Source organism: Dasypus novemcinctus, chromosome 19, assembly GCF_030445035.2.
Source record: "Dasypus novemcinctus isolate mDasNov1 chromosome 19, mDasNov1.1.hap2, whole genome shotgun sequence".
NCBI lineage: Eukaryota > Metazoa > Chordata > Mammalia > Cingulata > Dasypodidae > Dasypus > Dasypus novemcinctus.
In genome coordinates, this window is record NC_080691.1 from 70935857 (window position 1) to 70963296 (window position 27440).

General features: G+C 59.1%; 1 protein-coding gene across 1 annotated transcript in view; it reads left to right on the plus strand.

The window, feature by feature from the left end:
- The window catches only part of FBN3 (fibrillin 3), a 74104-nt gene that overhangs the window by 4763 nt on the left and 41901 nt on the right, over nt 1–27440 (plus strand). The window contains exons 5-40 of the mRNA XM_071209682.1: nt 98–180; nt 676–774; nt 871–960; nt 1192–1287; nt 2831–3028; nt 3160–3285; nt 5750–5902; nt 6010–6168; nt 6579–6722; nt 6798–6917; nt 7044–7169; nt 8654–8776; nt 8914–9189; nt 9448–9501; nt 10500–10625; nt 10707–10832; nt 12267–12386; nt 12501–12638; nt 12781–12831; nt 13025–13150; nt 15980–16204; nt 16398–16523; nt 17129–17257; nt 18164–18289; nt 18880–19005; nt 19099–19221; nt 19400–19525; nt 20793–20918; nt 22454–22576; nt 22729–22851; nt 23315–23440; nt 23567–23689; nt 24357–24479; nt 25151–25312; nt 26175–26243; nt 27166–27291. Of these exons, the coding sequence (XP_071065783.1) occupies nt 98–180; nt 676–774; nt 871–960; nt 1192–1287; nt 2831–3028; nt 3160–3285; nt 5750–5902; nt 6010–6168; nt 6579–6722; nt 6798–6917; nt 7044–7169; nt 8654–8776; nt 8914–9189; nt 9448–9501; nt 10500–10625; nt 10707–10832; nt 12267–12386; nt 12501–12638; nt 12781–12831; nt 13025–13150; nt 15980–16204; nt 16398–16523; nt 17129–17257; nt 18164–18289; nt 18880–19005; nt 19099–19221; nt 19400–19525; nt 20793–20918; nt 22454–22576; nt 22729–22851; nt 23315–23440; nt 23567–23689; nt 24357–24479; nt 25151–25312; nt 26175–26243; nt 27166–27291 (4616 nt within the window). The remainder of the gene's footprint in view (nt 1–97; nt 181–675; nt 775–870; nt 961–1191; nt 1288–2830; nt 3029–3159; nt 3286–5749; nt 5903–6009; nt 6169–6578; nt 6723–6797; nt 6918–7043; nt 7170–8653; nt 8777–8913; nt 9190–9447; nt 9502–10499; nt 10626–10706; nt 10833–12266; nt 12387–12500; nt 12639–12780; nt 12832–13024; nt 13151–15979; nt 16205–16397; nt 16524–17128; nt 17258–18163; nt 18290–18879; nt 19006–19098; nt 19222–19399; nt 19526–20792; nt 20919–22453; nt 22577–22728; nt 22852–23314; nt 23441–23566; nt 23690–24356; nt 24480–25150; nt 25313–26174; nt 26244–27165; nt 27292–27440) is intronic.

Consider the following 27440-nt stretch of genomic DNA (forward strand, 5'->3'; position numbering starts at 1 on the left):
GGTGGGGGCTGGCCCGGCCAGGGCTGGCGTGGGGGGACACCCATGAGAGACCCAGCTAGAGCCTGTCCTCACCAGCCACGGCCTGTTCTCCCCGAAGGCCCAACGTGTGTGGCTCCCGCTTCCAGGCTTACTGCTGCCCCGGCTGGAAGACGCTGCCTGGTGGGAACCAGTGCGTCGTTCGTGAGTGCTGCTGCCCCGGGCGGGGGCGGAGGGACGGGGATGCTCGCACCTGCTGGCCAGTCCAGCCCTGCTCTCAAGTGGACTTGGCCAGGGAGCCTGGCCACACTCTGGGACTGGTCCTTGCTGCTGTCCTGGGGTTCCCTGTCTCTCTGGGCCTCTGGAGTCTGACTCTGCTCCCCGGGGGGCGTCCCCTGTGCTCCACGTCCAGGGCCTAGGTCCTCTGGCCCTGTCCTTGTGGCTCAGCAGAGTGCTCCCCAAAGAGCGCCTCTCCTGAGGGCTCCAGCAGAAACCCCAAGCTGCGAGGGGGCCAGTCACCTGCCTTGCCTGGCCTGAGCGCGGGGCGACATCCCATGTAAGACAGGGGTGCCACGTGCCAAGCAGGGCCTGGTGGACGCCCACAGCATCCCCCTCAGCTGCTCTGGGCCTGGAGCTGCCCGCCCAGCATGGATGCCAATGGAGCGGTGACAGTGACCGCCCCCCGCCCGCCCGTTTCAGCCATCTGCAGGCACTCCTGTGGCCAGGGCTTCTGCTCCCACCCCAGCCTGTGCACCTGTGCCGATGGAAAGCTGGCTCCCAGCTGCGGGGGGAGCCGAGGTGAGCCTCACGTGGTTACAGAAGGGCCACATGGACACTCTTCGTCCATGTCCACTGGGTCTGTGCCCTCTGACCCTGTGACCTTCCTGTCCTCAGGCTGCAGTGTGAGCTGCCTGAACGGAGGCAGCTGCAGAGGGCCGTCCTGCCTGTGCCAGAGAGGCTACACGGGCACCGTGTGTGGGCAGCGTGAGTCCCCGTGAGCCCCTGCCATGCAAAGCCCTCCCATCCCTGGGCTGGGGGGTCCTGCCTGCCCGCTGCCCACAGGTCGCTCTCTGGGGGCCAGGGATTGCTCAGTGCCACTATTTTATTCCGTCCAGGCTAGATGGTGGGGATCCCTAGGCAGAGTCGGGCTAGTTGGGGACCCCAGCTTCCCCTGCTGCCCGGGGACCTCAGGCCACCTCCCTTGTGCCTCCACAGCCATCTGTGACCCCGGCTGTCGCAATGGCGGCCGTTGCATCGGGCCCAACCTCTGCGCCTGCGTGTATGGCTTCATGGGGCCTCAGTGCGAGAGAGGTACCCATACGGGGCGGTGGGGGGCTGGGGGAAGGGGAGGCGGATTTCCTGGAAATCACGGCCAGGCCCTGGAGGACCCAGCTGGCCTCCTTCCTGCCCCCCCCCACCCCCTGCTGCGGGGGCTGACAGGACATTTCTTTGATTTGCTTACTCTTTCAGGAACATATGGTATTCACTGGCTCTGAGGGAGGCCCCGTGTCAGTGCTCAAGAGAGAGGAAAGAGCAGGGCTCAGGCCTTGTCAGTGGACGTCTGGTTTGGGGGCTGGGTTGGAAAATATCAATGTAGGGGCTTCAGTGTGACAACAGATGTCCTGGGGGCGGAGGGGGGCTCCTGTGAAGGCTCAAGGAACTCCCTGCTCCCGAAAAGGGTCAGGGAGAGCTTCCTGAAGGAAGGGACATCTCAGCTGAATCTCACAGGAGAAGCAGGTGACCAGATGGACAGCTGTCTTTATTGCACCCCTTTAATTACTGTCCCCAGGCTGAAATGGGGGGTCAAATATTGGGGGCCTGTGGTGACGCCTGGACTGGAGGGTTCTAGGGACATATGCACCCCCGGAATGCCCCCTGGGTGGTCAAGGAAGGTGAAGACTGACCCGGTGGTGGGTGGAGCTGGGGGGTGGCAGCCAAGGGGCACCTCATGGCTGAAGCCAGTTGGAGAAGGTGGAGGATGAATCGGAAGATGGAGGAGCCACTAGTTACCTGGGATTGAGGGTGGGCGTTTGGAAACTGACATTGACAAATAAACAGCACTGGAATTTGGGCTGTTGGGTGGAGCAAGTTCGGGGGCGGCGGAGGGGGAGGTGAGCATCCCTGGGGAAGAACCAGGCAGGTGGCCTGGGGTGGCGGTGGACAGGGCAGGACCCAGGAGAGAGGCAGGGCTGGTGGTGTAGGTGTGAGCAGGGTTCCAGAGTTTGGGGTGAATCCGGCGAGATTCTTGGATGGGTTTTAGATCAGGAAGTTCCTGGGACGAAGATGGCACTACCAGGGGTCTCCGAGGTGACTCTTTCCTACCAGCGCGGGAGGTGCCTGCTTCTCCACCCGGGAGGGGTTTCCCTTGGTTAAGTGCCAGCCTCTATTGGAAACATCTGGAGAACGGAGACGAGAAGGCGTATCTGGGCCGTGCCCTGTGGTGAAGGGACCGGTGGGGCCACCTCTGGCCAGGCCTGGAGGTCGGGGATGTGGTATTCTGAGCCCAGAACACGGGCCTCCTGCAGTCTGGGAGATCTGGCAGGGCTGGGCATTCATGGGTCCCTTTCCGGGCCTGAAGGGAGTGTAGGCCTGGGGGTGGCGTGAGGGGTGGGGGATTGAGTCCAGACATGCCCTGGGTTTTGCAGTCTTGGCCATCCTGGCCCCACGTTGGAGGTGGTTCAGGGAATGCTTTGGAGAAAGAGCTTTGAAGGGTGAATAGGAGTTTGTCAGGCAGAAATGGGCAGGAAAGGCATTCTACCTGAGTAAAGGCTTGTCACCAAAAAAAAGTGGGGTGCAGGGGGCTCTGGGGCTGAGACGGCCCAGGCCTGCTGCCCATACCCACTTTGCCTTGTAGACTACCGGATGGGGGCCTGCTTCGGCCAGGTGGGCCCCGAGGGGTGCCAGCGCCAGCTGACAGGCCTTGCCTGCACCAAGGCTCTCTGCTGTGCCACCGTCGGCCGGGCCTGGGGCCTCCCGTGTGAACTCTGTCCTGCCCAGCCGCACCCCTGCCGCCGGGGCTTCATCCCCAACATCCACACCGGGGCTTGCCAAGGTGGGTGGGGTCCTATCCGAGAGTGGGGATGGAGGCCGTGGGGAGCCAGGGTTGAGGGGAAGAGCACTGGGCACCCTTGGTTCCTTCCTTTGACGGGCCTCTCATCCTCTTGCCGGGCTTCACCCTCGCAGATGTGGATGAGTGCCGGGCTATGCCAGGCCTGTGCCAGGGGGGTAGCTGCGTCAACACTGTGGGCTCCTTTGAGTGCCACTGCCTCGCTGGACACCAGCTCAGCCAGAGCAGGGCCATGTGGGAAGGTGGGGGAGGGGGCAACCTGGAGCCTCCTCCTCTGTGTCCTGGGGGTCGGGCTCCCCCTCAGGGAGGAGAAAGTGGCAGGGCTGGGGGTGGGGGGGATTCAGATCAGGGGTTATGTCTCCACAGATGTGGATGAATGTCTCCATGTGCCCGGCCTCTGCTCGGGGGGCGATTGCACCAACACGGTTGGGAGCTATGTGTGCACCTGTCCCCCTGGTTTTGCCAGCAGCCTGGATGGCACCCGTTGCCTGGGTAAGCTGGGGGACAGAGAGATAGAAAGCAGAGATAGGAAAGAGACCCCTTGTTCATCTACCTCTGTCCTCGACCCCTGTAGCCCTCCAATTTCTATGTCCTTCTCTCTTCCTGGACCCCAGCTTCTGTCCCCTCTGCCATTCTGGCGCCCTACCCCTTGGCCTCACTTCTCTTGTGCCTGTAAACCCCTATGTCCCTATCCCCCTTGGACTTGATGCCTTTCTGGCCCCTTGCTCTATGCCCCTCTGACCCTCCAGCTTTCATCTCTATGCCCTATGACCCTCTAGCTTTCATCTCTATGCCCTATGACCCTCTAGCTTTCATCTCTATGCCCTATGACCCTCTAGCTTTCATCTCTATGCCCTATGACCCTCTAGCTTTCATCTCTATGCCCTATGACCCTCTAGCTTTCAACTCTATGCTTCTTTGACCCTCTTGCCTCCATCTCTCTACTCCTCTGCCCACCCTTAAAGATTTTTTAAGAGTACCTCATCCCCCTCAATTTTTGAGATGGGGAAACTGAGCCTCAGAGAGAGGAGGTTTGCTTGAGCCAACTCAACAAGTCTAGGGCAGATGGATGCTCATTCCCAGCTCCCTGGGCCCACCAGCCAGGGTGGGGTGGCTGGGGTGGCCGGGCTGGGGCCTCCCCTAGGTGCCCACCCCCCTCTCTGCATGGCTGGGGGTCCCTCAGGCTCTCCCTCCCTGTCTTGCTCTGGGAAGAAAGACCGGTGGGGGTGGGGTGGGATGAGAGTTGATTGGGTGTGGGGGAAGGGGCTTGGCAGCTCCCCACAGCCACCCCAGCCCCTCAGGCTGGGCCTCTACCAGGCACGGCTGGGAATGTTGTGTCTGGAGTGCTGCCAACTCCAGAGATTCTAGACCACCCCCCTCGGAGGCGCAGCGTGGCCAGCGTGAGAGTTTCCTCTGGGCATGTCCCCTGAACTGTGGGGAACTTCCCCCACCCCGAAACAGCAGAGAGCCCAGATTTGGACGAAAGTCAGGTTGCTTCCGAACTTGGGAATTTCAAAGGTCCCAGGTTCGGATTGCTAGCCAGGCTGCTCACCCGCTCCGTGATCTTGGGCCAGCGGCTTAAACTCTCTGTCCCTCCATTTCTGCATCAGTAAAATGGGGATATCGATGGGAGTGGCACAGGGTTGCTGCAGTGGCAGCAACCAACACTAAGGCAAGGAGGATGAAGCGCAGCTACGGCAGCACTTGGTGTGACAATGGAGTCTTTGTACTTAGGGTTTCTAATAGTCTGTCTGTCTCCTCTTGAGGGGCAGCTGCTTGGTCAGATCCCCTGAGGCTGGGGGGATCTGATGTCCCCTCCCCTGTTAGCAGCTCTGTGACCTTGAACTAGCCTTCGGATCTCTGGCCTCTGGCCCCTGTCTGGGCCCCCTTAAGAGCCTGTGACTTGTGCTGGGGGTGCTGAGCTCTGACTCCCACATCTGCCCCTGGGTGGGGTGGGGTGTCCCCGGTGCACAGGGTGGGACTGCAGTGGTGGAAACCTTTGCCGGTTTTCCCAGCCTGGGGCAGCGCAGGGGCGGCTGTCAGCAGCCCTCCCAGCCAGTGGGAGGAATTTCTCCACTGTGGGCCATCAGCCAAGGTTTGCGGGTTTTTAAATCTACAGATATATTTTTGGAGTCAGGGCCCAAGAAATTTGCTTACTACCTCAAGCTGTCAGATCCGAGGGCACGGCAGGAAGCGGGAGAGTGTCCATGGCTCTCACACCTGGGCGGCCTCTGCCTCGGTCTCCTCAGGGGCTACGGTCCTCAGTCTAACTCTCTGCTTCACAGGGCCCCATTCTCACATTGGCAGCCCCTGGCAGCCCTACTTCTGCCCAGGCAGCACCCCCACCAATGGGTTTTCCTAACAGTAGTTGAATACCTGCAGTGACAGGGAGCTTGCTACCAACGCACTTGCTTGGAATGATTCCAGATCTGCCTCCCTGTAATGATGGGGCACCTTGGTGCTGAGAGCTGGTGTTTAGCCAGCTTTGGCCTCTGGCCAAGCCCCCAAGCATGCCCAGTCGAGGTGGGTGTTCCAAGCATCCTCCTTCCACGAATGAGGAAACCAAGGCACAGAGAGGCAAAGAGACTTGCCTGACAGGCAGTGCTGGCGAAGCTGGGACTTGAACCCAAGTCTCAGATCTGCTGTTCCCCAGCTCGCACTGATCCACCCCCCTGCTCACTGGGCCTGCCATCTGCTCGCCTGCAGACCACCGGGCCGGCACCTGCTTCTTGGTGGTGATCGGGGGCCGCTGTGCTCAAGACCTCGCTGGCCGCTACACCCGCAGGCAGTGCTGCTGCGACATGGGCCGGTGCTGGGCGGGGAGCCCCACGCCCGAGCTGTGTCCCCTGCAGGCCTCTGGTGAGTGCCCTGGGGGCTGCCCCCTCACCCACCTCTGCCCCCAGAACTTGCCTGTGGGGGTCCCGGGGCAGGACAGAGGGCCTGACCTCACACCTCCTTCCTCACAGATGAGTTCCAGCGTCTGTGCAGCAAGGGGCTCCCGCCGCTGCCCTCCTACCCCTTCCCCGTCCTCCCAGGCTTCGGGTCTAACGGCGTGGGCCCTGCTCTCGGTGGGCAGGCACGGCCCAGCACCCACAGCCAGGGGGGCCCCGGTGACTCCAACGTCGGTGAGGCCTGGGCCTTGGGACGGGGGCCTGGGTCTCCGGGAAGGGCCCTGGACTGGGGAGGGGTCCAGACCCCAGAGTTAGGGTTTGAGGCTTTGGAGGGGGGTCCTGGCCTGGACAGTGGGGATAAAAGCACTGGCAGTGGTCTGGGGGTCACGGTTTGGGTTTTGGTAGGGGATGTGGGCACAGGGTAGGAGGTCTGGGCTCAAAGTCAGGGTGAGGGTCTTTCACCGGGAGGGGTGAACCCAAGGTGAGGACTGAATCTAGGGTAGGACTCTGGCATCAGTGGGAGAGTCTGGACTTTTCTGGGGGGGCACTGTCCGAGCTGAGGCAGGACCCCAGAGGCAGATGCAGCCTGGGAAGGTGGGCAGCCAGGGCTCAAGCCCCTGCCCCCCCCCCCGCCCTGCCTCCAGGCACAGCCACGCTAAACCAGACCCTCGACATCTGTCGGCACTTCAGCAACCTGTGTCTCCACGGGCGCTGCCAGCCCACGCCCTCCAGCTACCACTGCGTGTGCGACGGGGGCTTCACGCACGATGCGCGGGGGGAGTGCGTTGGTGAGCACCGGCCCGGGTGGCGGGACGTGGGGGCAGCGTCCTGCCAGGCTGGGACTCAGCAGCTCCTGCCCGCAGACCTGGACGAGTGCCCCAGCGGCCCCTGCCGCCACGGAGACTGCATCAACACCCCCGGCTCCTACCACTGCCGCTGCCACGAGGGCTTTCAGGCCACGGCGGCGCAGCCGGTGTGCGTGGGTAAGGCCCGCCGCGGGGCCCCGGTGGGGGTGGGTGCGCCGTCCAGAGGGCTCTGTGTCTGCGGCCCGAATGCGGGAGCCTGGGGCGGCGCCTCCTGACTGCCCGTGACCGATGCTGCTCCCCCAGACGTGGATGAGTGCGCTGTCGGCGGTGGTCTCTGCCGCCATGGCCGCTGCGTCAACGCCGAGGGCAGCTTCCAGTGCGTCTGCAACGCGGGCTTCGAGCTCACTCCCGACGGCAGGAACTGTGTGGGTGAGTTGGCGCTGGGCAGGTGGTGGGTTTCCAGGCCCCACCCACTGGCTTTTTTCTTTCTTTCTCTTTCGCCTTTTAATTTTTGAGATTATTTCAAAGAACTCTTGTAAAAAGAATACAAAACCCATACAGAGAACTTCAACACATTCCTGTGACACCCAGATCCACCAGCTTTAATACTTTACTACATTTACCCTCCCCTCCCCTCCTTCTTTCTCTGTGTTTCTCTTTTCCTACATATCTATGTCTTTATCAACCACTGTATTTATCTATCCCTTCTGTCCCTCATCCACCTGTCTGTCCATCTATCTTTCTCTGTCTGCCTACCTATCTCCCTACCTGTCCATCCATCCATCCATCCATCTGTTATCTACCTGTCTATTCATCTGTCCATCCACACATCCATCCGTCTATTTGTCCATCCATTTATCTAATTTATCATCTATGTGTCTATTTATCTGTCTCATCTATTGATCTGTCTATCCTATCAGTCCATCATCCATCCATCTGTCCATATGTCCACCTGTCCATCTCTCCAACCTATCTCCCTATCTTTCTATTCCTTTGATCCATCATCTATCCATCTGTCTGTCCATCCATCTATCCATCATGTATCTATCTTTCTATCTATCCTCTATCTCTAATGGTCTGTTATCTACCTGTCTATCCATCTATTCATCCATCCATCCATCTGTTTATTTTCTCAGCATTTGACAGTAGATTATATGAGCCTACTCATATAAAAGCCAGGCTTTTATGGCCACCTCAAACTCTTGCTCCATCACCAGCCTTCCTTGCTCCTTGTGCCATGGCCTCCACTCCCCTGTCCGAGCCCCACAGCTATGGCAGGTTTTCTCACACACCCCTGACCACTCCCCCACTCCTTCACTCCTAATTCACAAACACATCTCATGAATCCCAGGAAGGGGCCTTGGCCCTGGGTCGGGAGCCAGTTCCTCTCCTGTCCAAGGACCGAGCTAGGCCCAGGAGCCCCTGGCAGAGGCTGTCTGTGGGGTGGGGTGTGATCAGGACCTCGGACAGCTCCCCATGGGGCCAGGGTGGGTCATCCAAACTCTGTACAGCCTGCCTGTGGCAGCCGCCAGGGACCCTTTTATTCTCTTCTGTTACCCTCTCTTCCCTCGTCAGGAAAGACTTCCTCCTTTCTGCTTTAATTATCCTTCGTTCACTTATTCCACTTTTACTAACTATTGCTACATGCCAGGACCAAAGATGCAGCTATAGCAAACCAGCTCTGGTCCTGCTCTGTGGAGCTTCAGAACAGGCTTGTGAAGCAAACAGAACCCCAGTCAACACCTCGTTGTCTGGTTTTTGTCGGGTGCACATCTCAGGGAGGGGTCCTGCGGGGGTGGAGCCCTTGACCCCCAGAGAAGTGAGGCAGGAGGGCTGGTTGACAGGACAGAGCTGGCCCACTGCGGCCTGCACCTGCCTCGTCTGCCCAGACCAGCCCCTCCCGGTGCCCCCAGACCACGACGAGTGTGCCTCCACCACCATGTGCCTCAACGGCGTGTGTCTCAATGAGGACGGAAGCTTCCGGTGCCTCTGCAAACCTGGCTTCCTGCTGGAGCCTGGTGGCCATCACTGCCTGGGTGAGACCTGGGGCGAGAGAGAAAGGGGGGAGAGGAGGCGAGAAGGGTGGGCTGGGAGGATGGGGAGGTGGGAGGAGGCTGGTGGGGGCCGAGGAGGGGGCACCCAGGACCCCTCTCAGTGCCCCCACCGCCCGCAGACATCGACGAGTGCCAGACACCTGGCATCTGTGTGAATGGCCGCTGCACCAACACTGAGGGGTCCTTCCGCTGCCACTGCCCAGAGGGGCTGGCATTGGGTGCGGATGGTCGTGCGTGCGTAGACACCCCCATGCGCAGCACGTGCTACGGGGCCGTGGAGAAGGCCTCCTGCACCCGCCCCTTCCCCGGCTCCGTCACCAAATCTGAGTGCTGCTGTGCCAGCCCCGACCATGGCTTTGGGGAGCCCTGTCAGCTGTGTCCTGCCAAGAGCTCCGGTGAGCGTCCGGCCACCCACGCCTGCCCATCTCCTTGGCTCGGTGCCTTTTTAGTCCTTTCTCCCAGTTCACAACCCTTGGGCCAAAGAGGGGCCGGGGTCTTGGCTCCCAAGGGTCAGCGACTCCTCTCGGGTGTCACCCCAAAAAGAGCCTGAAGGGGACACCTTAGACCCTGGCTCTTGCCCGATGCCAGGGGCCTGAGCTTTTGGGACAGGCTCCCTCAATGCCCCCTCCTGCTTCTTCTCCCACCACCCACAGCCGAGTTCCAGGGCCTCTGCAGCAGCGGACTTGGCATCACCGCAGATGGCCGAGGTGAGCGGGGGCCCAGACTCTCCAGGATGGGGTCAGCGGCAATGGAGAGACAGGGTCTACTTCCTCCCACATCCCTTCTCCCAATCCATGCCCCTCCATCCCCTTCCCTCCTGAGCTCGGGTTGGACTCGCTCTTCCGCCGCCAAAGTGACCCTCCTGCTTTGCCCCGGGAACGGAGAGGACCCTGCCCCAGGGTCCCTGGTCGACCTGCGGCCACCAGGGCTCAGCTCGAAGTGCCTTACCTGTAAAGCTGGAACTTGAAAGGAAGTTCCACGTTGGTGCCTCACTTCTGCTGACCGCAGACACACTCATGCACACATCCCATCCCTTCCGGAAGCTGTCTTTCCGCCCGAGCAGAAATCAAAGGACTTGGAAAACGGTCCCATTTTCCACCAACTGCCCGGTCACCAGGGCCGTCTCCGATACCCGCCCCCGGCAGACTTGAGGCAGGCTGCCCAGCCCCGCCATTTACTAATTGGATTACCTTGGGCAAGTTATTTCTTCCCTTGGTGGCTCAGTTTCCTTGTCTGTAAAGTGGGGCTAATAACAAGACCCGTTTCGGGGGATGTTGTGAAGATCGAACGAGTTACTACACTAATGTGTTGAGAACACCGCTTAGCCCAACAGGATCGGCACCCTGTAAGCCGTGGCAGCTCTAATTGCTTTTTACAGCCGTTGCCGAGTTGCTGCAGGACAAGTGCCCGCCCTGTGGGTGCTCAGGTTGGCCCTCTGGCAGACGTGGGGCAGTGTCTGGAGACACTTCCGAGGGTCACAATTGGGGCTGTGCTACTGGCATTGTGTGGGTAGAGGCCAGGGGTGCTGTTTAATGTCCTACAAAGCACAGGGCAGCCTCCTATGAAAAAGAATAAGCCAGCCTCAAATGCCAACAGCGTGGAAGTGGGGGAGTCCCGGTTAGAGGGCGGTGAGGCGGGACCCGGGCTGGCCTCCAACCCTCCTCGGTAGGGGGCTACGGACGCTGACACCCCCCTCCCGCCACAGACATCAACGAGTGCGCCCTGGACCCAGCCATCTGTGCCAACGGCGTGTGCGAGAACCTGCGGGGCAGCTACCGCTGCGTCTGCGATCGGGGCTACGAGGCTGCCTCGGCGGGCAGGGGCTGCATGGGTGAGCGTGCCCGGAGGACGGTGGGCAGGCGGTAGGGCCGCCCCCGAGCACATCCCTCACCTGCTGTCCCCCCACACGCAGACGTGGATGAGTGCGCCCTCAACAGTCTGCTGTGCGACAACGGATGGTGCCGGAACAGCCCCGGCAGCTACAGCTGCTCCTGCCCCCGGGGCTTCAGCTTCCGGCAGGACACGGAGACCTGTGAAGGTGCAGGGCCCCGGGCACGCTGCATGTGCATGCACACACCCCAGAGATGCTGTACACATGTGTACCTGCATCCACACCCACATTCACATGCATTTACACATACACACTCCAAGGTACTTACATATATTCAGACACTTACATGTGTACCTGCATCCACACACTTACCCTCACAGTTAAACACATGCACACAGATGCTTGCACACATGCATACCTATACCCATACTCTCGTATGTTCATGCTCACACACAGTTACACATGTGTGTATACCTGTGTCCACACCCTCATGCATTCACTCACACACAGAGACACACAGTCAAATACACAGTTGTACATAAACATACCATATGCCCACACTCACATGCCCACACATTCACACGCTGTCACACACTTGTGATCACCTAGTTACATACACTTATTTGTGTAGCCATACCTGCTCATGTACACACACCTGTGTGCACAGGCCCACTCAAATATACTCACACTCACACTCCCCCGCAGTTACACACACACATACTTCCACTTGCCGGTACCCAGAGGCCCACTTACTCATCATCTAACAAACTCCTGCTCACATGCACCCTCACTGTTACCCACTCTGGCATGCACGCTCACACACCCACAGCCACACACTGTGCACTTCCCCTCACACCTGCACATCCAGGAACGCTTGCCCATTCCCACTCACACATCCACATCCACACCCACAGCCGCGTGCACATCCTCTGTGGCGATGTCCCCCCCATCGTGCAGCTGCCCTCTTGCACAGACACGCACTCAAACTACAGCAGCCACCCACACACCTTCCTTCGAGACCCCACCTCCCATCCTAGCCCCTCCCGTCCTCCTTCCTTCCTCCCCTTTGCAGCCAGAGTTCTCCAAAGTGCTGACTCACCCCTGCTCCCCCACCTCCACAGCCTCAGCCCCCATCCCCTCCCCCGTGACTACCCCCCCTCGCTCCCATCACCAGCGCCCTCCAGGCATCCCTGCTTGGACCCTCACCTGCTGACCCTCTGCAGCAGCTCAGGCCCAGCACCTGCCCACGGCTTGCCCCCTCCCGGTCCCTCCAGGTTTTCCTCCATGTCTCAGTTTCATCTTCTCTTGTAGGCACCCCCCCCCCCCGTGCGTGCTCTTTCCCCTCCGCGCTTTTTGCCCAGGGTGCTCATGTGGCCTGGCACACTGGCACACGTGCGTGGGCACACACGGCCCAGCACGAACGCAGGTGGGCTCCGGCGAGCCCACCGGCACCTGCACGCGCATGTGCCGTCCTCAGGGGCCCCGCGTGAGTCTGTTCCTGCACACCCACCTACCTGCAGGCCCTCGGGGGCTCCCTGCGCCACTGGGCTCCATGGCCCCTGGGGAGGGGCAGGAGCCCCCAGCCAGGTGGGGCTCCCCCTCCCGCCGCTGACGGCCGGGATGGCGGGGGTCTCCTCCCAGACGTCGACGAGTGCCTCTCCAGCCCGTGCGTGAGCGGCGTGTGCCGGAACCTGCCTGGCGCCTTCGCCTGTGAATGTGCCCCCGGCAGCCAGCTGGGGCCGTCCGGCACCGTGTGCCTAGGTGAGAGTCCCCGAATATCCCAGGGACCCCTCGCCGGGGGAAGGCCGGGCCTCTGTGGGTCGGTGCGGGCCAGGCTGGGCCCAGGAGCGAGTCCGGTGGCCCGTGTCCCCTCAGACAGCGCGAGGGGCACCTGCTGGCTGAAGGTCCAAGACGGCCGCTGCGAGGCGAACCTCCAGGGTGCCGTCCTGCGTTCCGAGTGCTGTGCCACCCTCGGGGCCGCCTGGGGGAGCCCCTGTGAGCCCTGCAAGATGGGTAAGCGCCCAGGGAGCTCCCCGGCTGTGAGGGAGACGGGGAGGGCACAGAGACCGCTGTCCAGGGAGCGGGTGCCGGGGCGGAGCAGGTGCCCTGGGTCTGGCCCGGAGGTGACTTACCCCTCACTCTCTCCCGACCGCAGATCCCGCCTGCGCCCGCGGCTTTGCCCGCATGAAGGGTCTCGCCTGTGAAGGTAATTCCCTGCCCCATTCCGGCTGTCCCCAGAAGCTCTGGAAATCGACACCCAGGCACTTTGGTCCGCGCCTCGATTCCCCAGTCCCCTTGCTGCCTCCCCAACCCCCCGGGGTCTCCAGCAGCCTGGGAAGCCCGGCCGGCCCCTCCTGCTCCTGGGAGCCTCCAGCCCGCCCCCTCTCCTCTTTGCCCAGATGTGGACGAGTGCGACGCCTTCCCTGGGCTCTGCCCCAACGGGCGCTGCCTCAACAGCGCCGGCTCCTTCCTCTGTGAGTGTCCCGAGGGCTTGACGCTGGATGCCACGGGCCTCCTGTGTGTGGGTGAGTGGAGCCAGGTCCCCGTGTGGGCCACGCACCCTTCCTTCTTGCCTCAACTGCCCGCTGAGGAGGCCCCTCCAAAGGGTCTGGGGTCACCCACGACCCTTCACCCCCTGCCTACGTACCTTGAAAGACATTGGCTCTGCGGTGTCTGCCCTGCTGGGGCCTCCTTTGTTGAATTCAACTATCCTCATGGGCTTGTTGCACATGGTAAAACCTTCTTTCACGACTTCTGCAACTGCTGCTTGTCCTTGCTAGTTATCAAATTGGGTTTAACCCAGGGTGGAGCTGAGGACAACAGCTCCTCGAGAGATGTGGCTCAAATGGTTGAGCACCTGCTTCCCATACGGGAGGTCCCGGGAACCCAAAGCAAAAACAGATAACAAACAAACGAAAAAACCTACCCAGGGGAGCTGATGTGGTTCAGTGGTTAAGCACCGGCTTCCCATCTACAAGGTCCTGGGTTCAATCTCCAGCCCTGGTACTTCAAAAAAAAAAAAATAAAGCCGTTGAGTATGGGTGCTAAGATGCACCCAGGAGCCTTTGGCCTGGCTGCAAATCTCACTCCATTGCTAGGAGTCAGAGGCTCATCCTGAATGGCTCAGTGTCAAGTTCAAAGGCTCTGAAATACTGTTCCCCAAGATAAGGGTTTCTCGGCCTTGGCACAACCACTGTCTTAAGCTAAATAATTCTTTGTCGTAGGGGAGGGCTGCCCTGTGCATTGTAGGATATTGAGCAGCATCTCTGGCCTCCACCCACGAGATGCCAGTAGACCCCCTTCTGTCATTCATAACTGTCACCCATTGCAGTGGTCTTGGGGTGGGTCAGCAAAATCACTGCTGTAGGCTAGGAACTGCTTTCCTAGCTGTTGGCGCTTTCTCCCCTCTCTGGGTGGAATCTTTTATCTTCCTGTTCCTTGTGCTTGTTCAGGTCATCACTAGTTTTTTTGTTTTTTTTATTTTTTACAGTCACATATTTTTTTTAACATTTATTTTATTTCTCCCCCTGCCCCTAGTTGTTCTCACTCATTGTCTGTCTGTTGTGTGCTTTCTGCATCTGTTCCTCTTCTTTTTTAGGAGGCACTGGGAACTGAACCCAGAACCTCCCATGTGGGAGGGAGGTGCCCAATCACTTAAGTCACCCCTGTTCCCTGCTGTTGTGTCTCTCATTATGTTTCCTTGTTGTGTTTCCTTGTTGCGTCATCTCACTGCATCATCCTGTCTCATCAACTTGCTGTCTTGCTCGTCGTCTTTAGGAGTCACCAGGAACCGAACCTGGGACTTCCCATGTGGTAGCGGGTGCCCAACTGCTTGAGCCACGTCCGCTTCCCCAGTCACCAGTTTATTCTGGCCTTTTCTGCTCTGGGTGTGCTTCTGCCCTCTCAGCCACCCATTTCTAGTTTCCTTTTTAGGGCCTTGGGACTGTCTGTCCTAAAGCAGGGGGCTCTGATTTGCCCCCTCAACTTGGATTTCTTTGCATGTCGAGTTTTAGGTGTCCAATGAGTCTTTCCACTGACCCCAGAATGTGCCCAAGGAAAGGAAGTAACTCAGTAAAGAAAAAAGAGCCGTTTGATCACAGGAGCCCCTGCACTTCACTGGGGGCCCAGGAGAATTGAGGACTCTTTTGTCTTAGTTTCCTGAAACTGCCATAACCAGGGACCCCTCAAACTGGGCAGCTTCACGCAGGAGAAATTTATTCTCTCACAGTTCAGGTCAGAAGTCCAGAATCATGGTGTCGAGAGGGCCGGTTGCTTTTGGGGGAGACCCCATTCCGTGACCCTCGCTGACTCTTCCAGTGGCCACTGGCTGATCCAGACATTCATTTCTTGGCTTAGAGACGCATTGCTCCATTCTCTGCACCTGGTCACGTGGCCTTTTCCCCTGTGTCTCTATGGTCTGCACATCCCACCTCTTTTAAGGACACCTGTCATTGTAGAGCCTCCTTTTAAGTAAGTGCACCCACCAACGCCCTATTTCCAAAGAAGGTCACTTCCTGAGGTTCCCCAGTGGACGTGACTTTTGGAGGGACACCGTGGAATCCAGAACACTGATCCACATGGGGTATGAGAGGATATAAGGAGGACCCCTGTCTGGGCACTTCTCTTGATTCTAGAGATTCCATAGCCAGGTCTTATCCTCAGATTTACCTGGTTAGACATATGATACTTTTGCAAAGAAAGGTAAGTGGGCCAAGAGCAGAGGGGAAAGCGCTTCAGCTTTGTGGGCCACCAAGTCTCTGTTGTAATTACTCAACTCTGCTCTGAGGTGTAAAAGCCACCAGAGGCAATAGGGGAACAAATGGATGTGCTGTGTTCCAATAAAACTTTATTTACAAAACCAGGTGTCTGGCCCACGGGCTGTAATGGGCCCTACTCCTATGCTAGATCCTCATCAGTGGTGTTGAGGAAGAATTGGCTGCTTGCAGGTTGTTCTAAGGGAGTTTCATGGGTTAAGCTCACGGTGAACTCTGGAGCCAGATGCCCTGGTTTGAACCCTGGCCAACCCTCTTGGTAACCTGTGTGACCACAGGCAAGTTACTTAACTCCTCTGTGCCTCAGTTTTCTTGCCTGTCAAATGGGCACAGTAATAGTGTTTTGCTCTGGGTGCTATTGTGAGGGTTAAACGAGTCGATGAACTGATGAGTTGATAACAATGCTTGGCCCGCAATAAGCGCCACAGCAGTGGGAGTTCTCGTTAAAATGTTCGTGTTAGATGACATCCCCTCTCCGGTGCCAGCTTCACTCCCGCTGTTTCGGGGAGGAAGTTCCAGATTGACGCTGCTGAGCCCTCCACGCCTGGCTCACCCCGTACCGCGCCACCATCCCCTCTCCAGATGTGCGCCTGGAGCCATGTTTCCCGCGCTGGGACGAGGATGAGTGCAGGGACCCCCTGCCCAGGAAGTACCGCATGGACGTCTGCTGCTGCTCCGTGGGGGCCGCTTGGGGAGCCGAGTGCGAGGCGTGCCCGGAGCCCGGCTCCCCGCGGTTTGCCAGCCTGTGCCCCAGGGGGCTGGGCTTCGCCAGCCAGGACTTCCTGCCGGGCCAGCCCTTCTATAAAGGTGTGGGTGGGCAGGGGGGTCTGGAGTCTGGGAGGGCACAGCGCGTGGACGACGGGGGTGGGAAGCGTGGGAACTGGCCGACCGTGTGCAGGCAGGAAGGGGGGTGAGACCCCGCCCAGCTGGGGACCTGGGGAGGGGCTCCCTGTTGCCTCGGGGCGGTTTGTCTGAAGATGGTCTGTCTCTCACCCCCCAGATGTGAACGAGTGCAAAGCCTTCCCCAGCCTCTGCGCCCACGGCACCTGCCACAACACGGCGGGCAGCTTCCACTGCTCCTGCGCCAGGGGCTTTGCCCTGGACGCCTGGGGGAAGAACTGCACAGGTCAGGGTGGCCTCTGCTTCTCCAGGAGCCCGGGGGAAGGGGATCAGGTCAGATGGGGACCCCTCGGGGAGGCCACTGCCCTCGCTGGGCCCAGGGACGCTGCGTGTACGAGGAGGGGTTGGCAGCAGCGACCTCTGGGAGGCTTTTTTTTTTTTTAATATAAATTATCTTTTTTCGTTTCCAGTACTTTTTTTAAGTTTAAAAAATTTTTTACTGTTACCTTTTTTTAAAAAAGATGCATGGATCACAAAATGTTATGTTAAAAAATGTAAGCGGTTCCCATAGACCCCAGTCCCCACACCCCCACTTCTCCCACATCAGCAGCTTCTTTCATTACTGTGGCACATTCATTGCATTTGATGAGTATATTTTGCAGCACTGCTGCACTGCATGGATTATAGTTTACTACGTTGTAGTTGACACTCTCTCCCAGTCCATTCAGGGGATTATCCAGGGGCCTTTGAACTCCAGGGGACAGAGGCTGCAAGGAAATTCCATGCCGTCGTCCAGATGTGCCGTGAAGGCCCCTCTGCTTTCCTGGTTTGGCAGCTTGGGGCTCCCGCACCCCCAGACACGGACCCCGAGACACGCCCCTCTCCCCTCAGACATTGATGAGTGCCGCATCTCCCCGGACCTCTGCGGCCAGGGCACCTGTGTCAACACTCCCGGCGGCTTCGAGTGCGAGTGTGTCCGCGGCTATGCAGCCAGCTTCTCGCTGATGAAGACTTGCGTGGGTAGGGGCCAGCGCGGAGCGGGTGGCGGGGCGCCCTGGCCTGGGTGGGCCTCCTGGCAGGCGGGGAGTGGGTATTGCTGGGGAGGGTGAAGCAGGGCAGGTGCCTGGTCTGGGGCTGGCGGGGACCTTGCTGTGATGACATGGGAGGAGCTGCAATCTGGGGTGGGGGACGCGGCGCCTTGGAGGGCCTCGGGGAGTTGTCCCAGGGCTGGGCACCCAGGCCTGATGCTCAGGGGACGGAGATTTGGGGGTGGCCAGGGCAGCATGAATAAGCAAGGTCTCCCCAGAGGGTATAGTGTGAGGGGAGGCCTGGGAGAGAGAAACCTGAGAAACACTGGCATTTTGGGGGCCTCTTGCCCCCCATCGTTTGCTTTTTGACTCATTCCACAAACGTTTGATGCGCGTCTACTGAACAGAGAGCTTGGGAGCAGACATTAAAGAACTAAATCTCCAAATGGAATGGCTGCTTCTAGAAGCACTCGGAAAGCCTGCGGGACCCTGTGGGAGGGTGGCCCGGGGGATATGGCCCGTTCCGTGGGGCTTGAGGAGGGCCTGGCCGAGAGGAGTAGGGTAAACAGTGCAAAGAGGGGCCAACGAAGCAGACTGGAGAGGGACCTGGCATGTGCAAAGGCCCTGAGGTAGGAGCTGAAGGGTGGAAGGAGGTGCGGTGGCAGGAGGGCCAGGCGAGGGGCGAGGTGGGGTCCTACATTCTGTGGGGGCTTCTCAGGGTCTCCTTGGGTGACTCCAGGTATGTGGGTTTCACAGTCTCCTAGAAATTCCAGCTTCCCTCCTGTCTGACTGGTCTCCCAGCTCAGACCCTGCCCCCCGGGTGGCGGAGCGGGGAGAATGAGCTCCGCCCCGCCCTGGGCCAGCATCTTCACTCCGCTTTCCCTCTCTACACGCCCAGACGTGGACGAGTGTGCGCAGGACCCCCTGCTGTGCCGGGGCGGCACCTGCATCAACACCGAGGGGAGCTACGAATGCCAGTGTCCTCCCGGACATGCGCCGGCAGCCGAGGGCACTGCCTGTGAGGGTGAGCGTGCAGGCAGGTGTGCGAGGGAGAGGGCAGGGCAGCGACTCAGTAGGGGTGTGTGCTAATGTGCATATGTGTGAGATAGTGAAAGAGTGTGTCTGCATGTGTACCTGCATGTGAGTGTGCGAGAGTGTGAATCTCTGTGTTTGTGTTTGCACGAACCTAACCATATGGTAGTGGGAGAGTTTTTATGTGTGTCTCTGTGTGAGTGTCCGAGCGGGAAAGCAGGTGTGCAAGTGCAGGTCAGTGTGTAACTGTGAAGTGCGAGTAGGCAGGGGAGACTGCAGAGTGTATTCGTGGGGGAAGCTGTGAGTGTGCAAGTTCCTGAGTGCATATCTGTGAGTGTGATCTCCACAAGGGTGAGTTTGGTTGCACGTGAGTGGATGCAAGGGTGTGTTTGTGCATCTGTGGGAGTGCAAGAGGGCGTGCAGCATGTATACCTCCACGTTTACCAAGGGTGAGTGTTCACGTGAGCGGGTGTGAAGGTGTGTCCGTGAGCGGGTGTGCGGGCCGTGGATCCACGCGGATGGCGCACGGGGGACGGGCCTGTCCCCGCGCGGACCCCAGCTGTGGGCCCCCGCCCCCTTCAGACGTGGACGAGTGCTCCCTGGGCGGCGGCCTGTGCCCCCACGGCCGGTGCGTCAACGTCGTCGGCGCCTTCCAGTGCTCCTGCCACGCGGGCTTCCGGAGCACGCCCGGCCTCCGCGGCTGCGTGGGTGAGGCACCGCGCGCGCGGCCCTGCCCCGCCGGCCCCGCGGCGCCGACCCCAGCCCGCGTCCAGCCCGCGCGTCTCTCCCCGGCCCCCGCAGACATCGACGAGTGCCGAGTCGGGAACGGAGGGTGTGGCGCGCGCTGCCTGAACACCCAGGGGAGCTTCCTGTGCAGCTGCGGACCCGGTTACGCGTTGATGCCCGACGGGAGGGCGTGTGCAGGTGGGTGGGCGCGGCCCCCGCCCGCTGCTCGGGGTGGGGGAGGAAGGGGCTGGCCGGTCCAGGCGGGGCACGGAGGCCGCTGCGCGCAGCCGCGATGCCCACCGTGCGGGCGGGGCCCCGGGGCTCCGGGGCTCCCCTAGCCCCGTGCGCCGCAGCACAGCCGTCTCTGCTCCCCCAGACGTGGACGAGTGTGCAGACGGCCCGGGCATCTGCGGCGGCGGCCGGTGCGCCAACGTGCCCGGGGGCCACCGCTGCCTCTGCTACAACGGCTTCGTGGCCACGCCGGACCAAAGGACGTGTGTCGGTGAGGGCCGGGGTTGGGGGGCGGCGGAGGCGGGGCCGGGCGCCTCACGGGCGGCCGCGTGGACGAGCGCCAGGCGCGGTTCCCGTCTGTGACGGGAAGAGGAGGTGGAGCTTTGCAGGGGCACTTAAAAACGTGTTTGGGTTTGCGGCTGGCGGTCAGCTTGATGGGCCCCCGGTGCTCCAAAGCTCGTGGGATCTCATTTCCCAGAAGAACCCCCGCCCCCAATCCTGCTCTTTGGAATGAACACACACTATGTACTCAGTATATTCCAGAAGGTTCTACCCTGTCCCAAGGGCTGCGCTCTCAGATGAGCGTAAACAAAGGGATTTGGGGCAGATGCGGGGCATTAAGATGGGAAGGGGACTCAGAGCTGGGAACCGTGTTCTCTGAGCCCTGCTTGAAGACCCTGGGCCGTGGGCGTGGAGGGGGTCACTGCCCTTCTGTGGTTAACGGTGGTCAAAGGGCTCGGGGGACAGATGTGTGCCGGCCTCATCAGGGCAGGGCTGAGGCCGGAACACGGAGGTTCTGGGAGGTAAAACTTTAACTCTGTACCAAGAATTGTCTGGACTGGTGTGTCTAAAAGTTCCAGGGGAGCCGGGGAAAGAGGGTTATTGCTTAACAAGTGCAGAGTTTCTGTTTGAGGTGACGAGAGGGTGGGGTCACAGGTGGTGACGGTAGCATCATATCATGGATACAGTTAATGCCGGTGAGTTGTGTAATCGAAAGTGGTGGAAATGGGGAATTTGGAGTTGTGTATATGCTACTCTGATAAAGAGTTAAAAGAAGAAAGTGCCTGTTCCAGCGGTGGAAGCACTCTTGTGTTAAGTGGAAGTGCTTAGAAAAAGGGCCTTGTAACCAAATATATTTAACAAGTGCTGTTTACTCTGTATCCCTTTTGCAGATCCACTGTAATTGCCAGCATAAAGGTTCTGATAAGTCCTGCAGGCAAAAAAAAAAACCTGATTAACTTTGTTTAACCCAGCGCTGCCTAAATTGATTTGACAATAATATCCTTGGGGGTGGGGGCGGGCACACGCCACGTGTGTTTCATGGAACACGTGCTGTGTGATGCAACAGGACACTCACGGCCTCCCGGTGGTGGCACTGGAGGGAGCCCCATCCCTCAAGGCATGCAAGCAGCACCTCAGCAGAGGGGATGCCCGTGGCCAGGACATTCAGCCAGGCGGTGCTGCCCCTCATACCACCGGCTTCGTCTCCCTTCATCCTGGCACCGAGCCCTCAGGCCTCATGCCCTCCCGCCCCCCAGATGTGAACGAGTGTGACTTGAATCCTCACCTGTGCCTCCACGGGGACTGTGAGAACACCAAGGGCTCGTTTGTCTGCCGTTGCCAGCCGGGCTACATGGTCAGGAAGGGGACAACGGGCTGCTCAGGTGAGCTGGCGGTGTGGGTGGCACAGACCAGTGCTCTCCAAGAGGCCAGCTCAGGGTTCCGGGGATGCATTCCGCCCCCTCCAGGCAACATTCTTACAAATTTTTCTTGACGGGGACTAAGAAAGTGCCTCTGGGGTCCCCCTTGCAAAAAGCTGGGCAGGGGGCTCTCTGGAGCCTCAAGCCTCCCCAGCCCAGTTCCCAAAGCAGGCAAGCCTGATGGTTCCAAGGGGTACATGGACAAACTGAGATAAAAGATCTGAATCATTCCATAGCTACCTTTTTTTTTTTTAAGATTTATTTGGTTTCTTTATTCCCCTCCCATCCCTACTGTTGTTTGCACTTGCTGTTTGCTCTCTGTTCCGTCTTCTTTTTTAGGAGGTGCTGGGACCCAAACCTGGGACCTCCCATGTGGGAGGGAGAAACACAATCATTTGAGCCACCTCCACTCCCTGCTTGTTGTGTCTCTCATTGTATTTCCTCTCTGTGTCTCTTTGTTGCGTCATCTTGCTGCATCATCTTGTTGTGTCAGCTCACTGCACCAGCCCATCGTGTCAGCTAGCTGTCTTGCTTGTCTTCTTTAGGAGGCACCAGGAACCAAAACTGGGACCTCCCCTGTGGTAGGTGGGCACCCAACTGCTTGAGCCACATCCACTTGCCCCATACTATCTTACGGTGCACTAGAAACAGATGTTACATGGCAGGACGTCACAACCTCGACTTCTTAAGATCATGTTGGTGTGGATACCCAGTTTTCTTTTAAAATACGTTCCTTGAAGTGAAAAATGAGAGACTGTTTTATAGGAACATTTAGTAATTAGCGGCTCACTTTGGTGGCATCTGAACATTGTGGAAATTGTAAGGGTGACACAAAGTCGACTCTGTATTGGAAATGCTGGGTTGGAGGGAAACCCTGGTTTAGATGTGGCAGGTTCGTTAGGATGGAGTTACTCTTTTTTATGTATTTATTTTTATTTTGGAAATAACATCAAACTGTATTCAAGACAGTTGCCAAAGTCATGCAAAACCAATACCGAGTACTCCAGTATACCTCCTGTCCAGACACCCAGATTTCCCGACTTTTAATGTTTTGTATCATTTGTTCTCATTCTGTCTGGTTGGCTGTCCATCTGTCTCTGTTCTCTTAAATATCTGAGGGTAGGTTGTATACATCTTGCTCCTTGAATACTTACACTGCCCTGTATCTTCCCTTAAGGAGAGTTACTCTGAACATCTACCCTAAGTCTCTCACGCTGCCGTTTTGGACCATTTCTGAGGGCGGCTGGGAGTCATACCTATTGGGTTTCTGGGTTTCCCTCCTGGGCTCTGGGTGAAGGTGGAAGTTCTCAGGTTGGTGGGGGGCTTTGGCGATCAGCCCTCTCCTGGGGAGAGTTCCCATCTTCCCACTGCCTCTGCTCCGTGCCTCCCCATCCCACACCTGAAGCCATATTTCTGTCGGCCTTGGGGGTCCCAGGATTACCCAGTGTTCCCCCAGCCTCTTAGCTGGTCCCTCAACCCTCCTCTCCCTCTCCTCCCAGATGTGGACGAGTGTGAGTTTGGGGAACACAGCTGTGATAGCCATGCCTCCTGCCTTAACGTCCCCGGGAGCTTCAGCTGCAGGTGCCAGCCGGGCTGGGTGGGAGATGGCTTCGAATGCCACGGTGAGTGCCTGGCCAGGCTGAGCAGCTGGGGTGCGGGGAGGTGGCTGGGGGCGTCCATGGGCGAATGCAGGGGGGGCGATCAAGATTGGACCTGCCTCGCCGCAAGCCCCCCGTGACCCTGCCTGGTGGTCCCCGGGCTCCGTCTTCCACAGACCTGGACGAATGCGCCTTCCGGGAGCACCGGTGCAGCCCCCACGCCAGCTGCCTCAACGCGCCCGGCTCCTACCGCTGCGCCTGCCTCCAGGGCTTCGCTGGGGATGGCTTCTCTTGTGACGGTGAGGCCCGGGTTGGGGGGGCCTCGAGCAGAGGTCCGAGGCGGCCGGGCTCCTCTGGGGCCAGCGTGGCCAGCGCGCCTCCCTCATCTTTCTGCTGGAATCTGCCCACCACTGCCGGGGAGGCTGAGTCCAGCCCTCTGCCTGCCCACGGCGCCAACCAGAGCCACCGGGGCTGGACTCGAAAGGCCCGGCACTCTCTAGACGTGCTTCCTCCCTGGTCGTCAGAGTGACCAGGCCTCTGCCCACTGGCCAGGTGCCTGTCCACTTCCCAGCACCCTGGGTGGGGTCCAGGTGTCCAGGGCTGCCTGCTCCCAGGTGCTGGGTGCTGACTTGGTCCCCTGTCCAGCAAAGTGAGGGTCTCCTTATTTGCTCACCTGGGTGATGGGGAGGATCTCGAGAACCAGGCCCCCGCCCACCCTGTGCCCAGCCGGCCCACAGTGCTCTGCCCCATGGGGCCCCCCAGACAGGGATGAGTGCGCTGAGGACGGGGGTCTCTGCGAGAACGGGCAGTGCCTCAACGCCCCCGGCGGGTACCGCTGCGAGTGCGAGATGGGCTTCCGCCCCACGGAGGACCACCAGGCCTGCCAGGGTGAGGCCTGGGGCGGGGGGCTGGGGCTCGAGGGGGAGCAGGTGGGTCCCAGGAGCCAGCCCTGCCCAGGGCTGCAGGGGCAGGGTGCATGGCCGGGTGGGGCAGGCTGACTGGGGGTCCCTACAGATGTGGACGAGTGCACTCTTGGGACCCTCTGTGTGTTTGGGAGCTGCGAAAATCTACCCGGAATGTTCCGCTGCGTCTGCGACGACGGCTATGAGCTGGACCGTAGTGGGGGCAACTGCACAGGTGGGGGAAGAACGTGCGGGGGTGGGGGCACGGCTCGTCCCTCACTGCCCTCAGACCTCTTAATTCCCTGACACCCCCATTTGGAAGAGCACCCCGTTGTCCCCTCCTGCTTTGTTTTATCACCCCCCCCCCTCCCTGCAAAGAAACATGGTGAATGGAGGTGTCTCCCATCCCAAAATGTGCTCCCACCTGCTAGTTTAAAACAGGGGCCAGCAAACTTGTCTATAAAGACCCAGATAGTGAATACTTCCAGCTGTGTGGGCCATCATGGGGTCTCCCTCATATCGGCTCATTATAGCCCCAAATGGGCCTAGCCACATGGAAGCTGTGTGTCGATGAGGTTTGCTTTATAGAAACAGGTAGTGGGCCAGATTTGGCCCATGGGTTGCTGTTGGCTGATGTCTGGTTTAAACATATTTCCTACATGTTGGTGTTGCCCGTGGCAGGGTGGGGGGGCGCAGGGAGAGCTTTCAGGGCGCACATCTTCTGGCCAGATGGAGACAGTGAGGAGATGGGTTGGGAGGAGGGCAGGGAAGATTCCAGAACAGGGAAGACTTTGGAGGCTCCCAGTCTCTGGGGATAAAACCCCATGGCCCAAAGTGGGCTGCAGCCGGCCAGGAGGAAGCTGGCGAGGAGGGCCCCCCTGCTGATGGTACCCCCGACGCAGATGCCAACGAGTGTGCGGACCCCGTGAACTGCATCAACGGCCTGTGTGTCAACACTCCCGGCAGCTACCTCTGCACCTGCCCCCGGGACTTTGAGCTGAACCCCAGTGGGGTGGGCTGCGTGGGTGAGTGCATCCTCTGCTCTGGGCTGGGGCTCCAGGGCCGGGTGGAGGGGGGGGCAGCCAGGGGTTGTCCCCATCCGCCCGCTCAGTACGCCCTGCCGCCCCTGTCACTCACACGTCTTCCCTGCCCCACCTCTCCTGGTTACATCCTTCTGCCACACACACACACTCACACAGACAGTAGAGTCCTACAGGTGCACAGAGGCAAACGGGTACACACAGTCACATGCATAGATAGACGTGCACACACAATCATGTACAGCCCCATTCGGCCAAGAGTCACACACACAGTCACACATCTGCACACACAGGCACGGGCATACACATGTACAGTCACACATGCAGTTACACACAAGTCCACATGGACACACACACAGTCTTGCTCAGAGTCATACACACAGTCACACACACATGAAGTTACTTAGTTGTATACACAGTCACAGAGTCATGCACACATGGGGTCACACAATCACACAGACATGCAGTCACACACATGTCCTTACAGCCATGTGCTCACAGCCATGCACACAGAGTCTCACAGTCACACACACGGGGGTCACACAGTCACACACACATGCACGCACGCACAGTCATGCACATGCACAGAGGCACTCACGTGCGCACACACCCTTCTCCTCCACCCCTCGCCAACTCATGACTTTCTGCCTGATCAGACACCAGGGTCGGCAGCTGTTTCCTGGACACTCACGACCGAGGGGACGGTGGCCTTTCCTGTGGTGCCGAGGTCGGCGTTGGCGTCCCCAGAGCCTCGTGCTGCTGCTCCCTGGGCCGGGCCTGGGGCAACCCCTGCGAGCTGTGCCCGATGACCAACACCTGTGAGACCCTGTGTGGGGGTGTGTGGGGCGGGTGGCGGGGAAGCCGAGACCCGAGAGGGCGAGGGGCTTGTCTGGGTCACCTGCGTGCACTCCGCAGCTTGTTGGCCGGTGTCTCTCCAAGGTCTCTTACAGCCATCCCTTGCCACGGGTTCTTCTGTGTTTTGTGTTCACTTGCTCGCTTGGTCCGTGGACCAGCATTTCCAGGCTCCTCTGTGTTGTGCTCTAGGGGCCGGGGACCCCAAAGAAAGAGGATATGCACACAGTATCTCACCCTAAGCCAAAGACCCCAGGACTCTGCGAGCGGTTCCCCTAAGTGTCTGTTTGAGGCACGGCGATGGTGCAGGAGAAAGCCAGGGAGAGGAAGGGGTTAGGGGCGGTTTCTCGGGGAAGAGGCTTCTGTGAAGTTTTGCAGGATGAGTAGGAGCTTTCCAGGCAGTATAGGGGGAAGGGTGTGTGCTGCAATGGGAACAGCATGTGCCAAGGCCTCAGATGTGAAACAGGGAGGCAAGGGTCCACTCCTTCAGCCGTGTGCATGTGTGAATATACGGTCTCCCTTTCCTGGGGGAATTCTGCCATCACACCAGGGCCTGGCTTGGGAGCTGAGGGACTCATCCTCTCCTTTCCTGTTCCCAGAAACCACTCCATGACCCATCTGCTCATGTCGCATGTATGTTTACACACACACATGCACACATACTGAATCCCTAGGCAGCTCCAGGGAGTGAAGGACGGAAGACAGAGGATGTAGTTGGTGTGGCAGAGGGACATGGGACCCACTCTTGGGCCCTTCTGGGGGGCTCCCCTCCCCTACCCCCCTGTCTTCTGCCCCACGGCCCCTCACAAGAGCCCGTTTCCCTTGCAGCTGAGTACAGAACCCTGTGCCCAGGGGGCGAGGGCTTCCGGCCCAACCCTGTCACTGTCCTTCTGGAAGGTGAGTTCCTGGCAGCCCAGCTACCCAGCCAGTGTGGACCTTTCTCTTATCCCTGCTCCACCAAAATGCAGAGTTGGGTGACTTCAGGTGGCGTGGGCGGCCAGCTCCTCCCTGGAGGCCAGGCAGCAGGACTAGACTGTGCTTTTGGTTTGTGGTGAATTTTTTGTCTCTTTTCAGCCATCTTGTCTACCTGCTGGTGTATTGATTCATCCTTCCAGTCATGCATCTATTCATCCATCCATCCATCCTTCTGTCTGTCCATCTATCCACCTAACCATCCATCTTCTCATCCACTCACATACTTGCTTATTCGCCCATCCTCTACTTTTCATAACCATCCATCCATTCACCTTTCCCTCCTTCCATACGTGCTGCCAATTGTCCATCCACCTACCACCCATGCAGCCAGCGCTCCACTCTTTACCTATCAGTTCATTATCTACCTTCTTATCCAGTCATCTGTTTGCTTATCTATCTACCCACTACTTTTCATGTCCATCCATTTACCCATTCACCTGTCCCTCTTCTCATCCATCCATCCATCTGTCCATCCATCCATACATCCATCCTTTTATTCATAGGCAGTAATGTGATTGGAGAAGAAATTCCGTTCAGAGCGAACTATGTGATAATTGGATGGATGGATGGATGGATGGATGGATGGGAGGACAAACTGTAAGACGAGGGGAAAATCATGGATTCAGGGTAACATTGATCCAAGAGATTTTGGGTACAGCCTCCAAGTTAGGCCCTGGCCTCAGCCCTACAAATGCCTAGCAGCCATGGGATAGCTCTTGGGGATCCTTGAAGGAGCAGGGCTGGCCCCTCCAGGGCCCTGGAGAGCCCAGGACAAGGCATGGGTGTGCCCTGGGTCCTCAGCTTGGGTTTAGCCTACAAACAAAGCTCCCTCACTTCTTGACAGACGTGGATGAGTGCCAGGAGCTGCTGGGCCTGTGCCAGGGGGGCGACTGTGCCAACACCTTCGGCAGCTTCCAGTGCCAGTGTCCACCCGGCTTCCACCTCAGTGAGGACACCCGCATATGCGAGGGTGAGCGTGGACCTCCCCGGGTTGGACCAGGCTCCTCCCCTCCCTGCCTGCCTTCCTCTGCCACTTGACCACATCTCCCTCTCAGGTGCAGGGGCCTGAAGTGCCCCCGGGAGCTTGCTCCCCTGCCTTGCTGACGGGAATCCACTAAA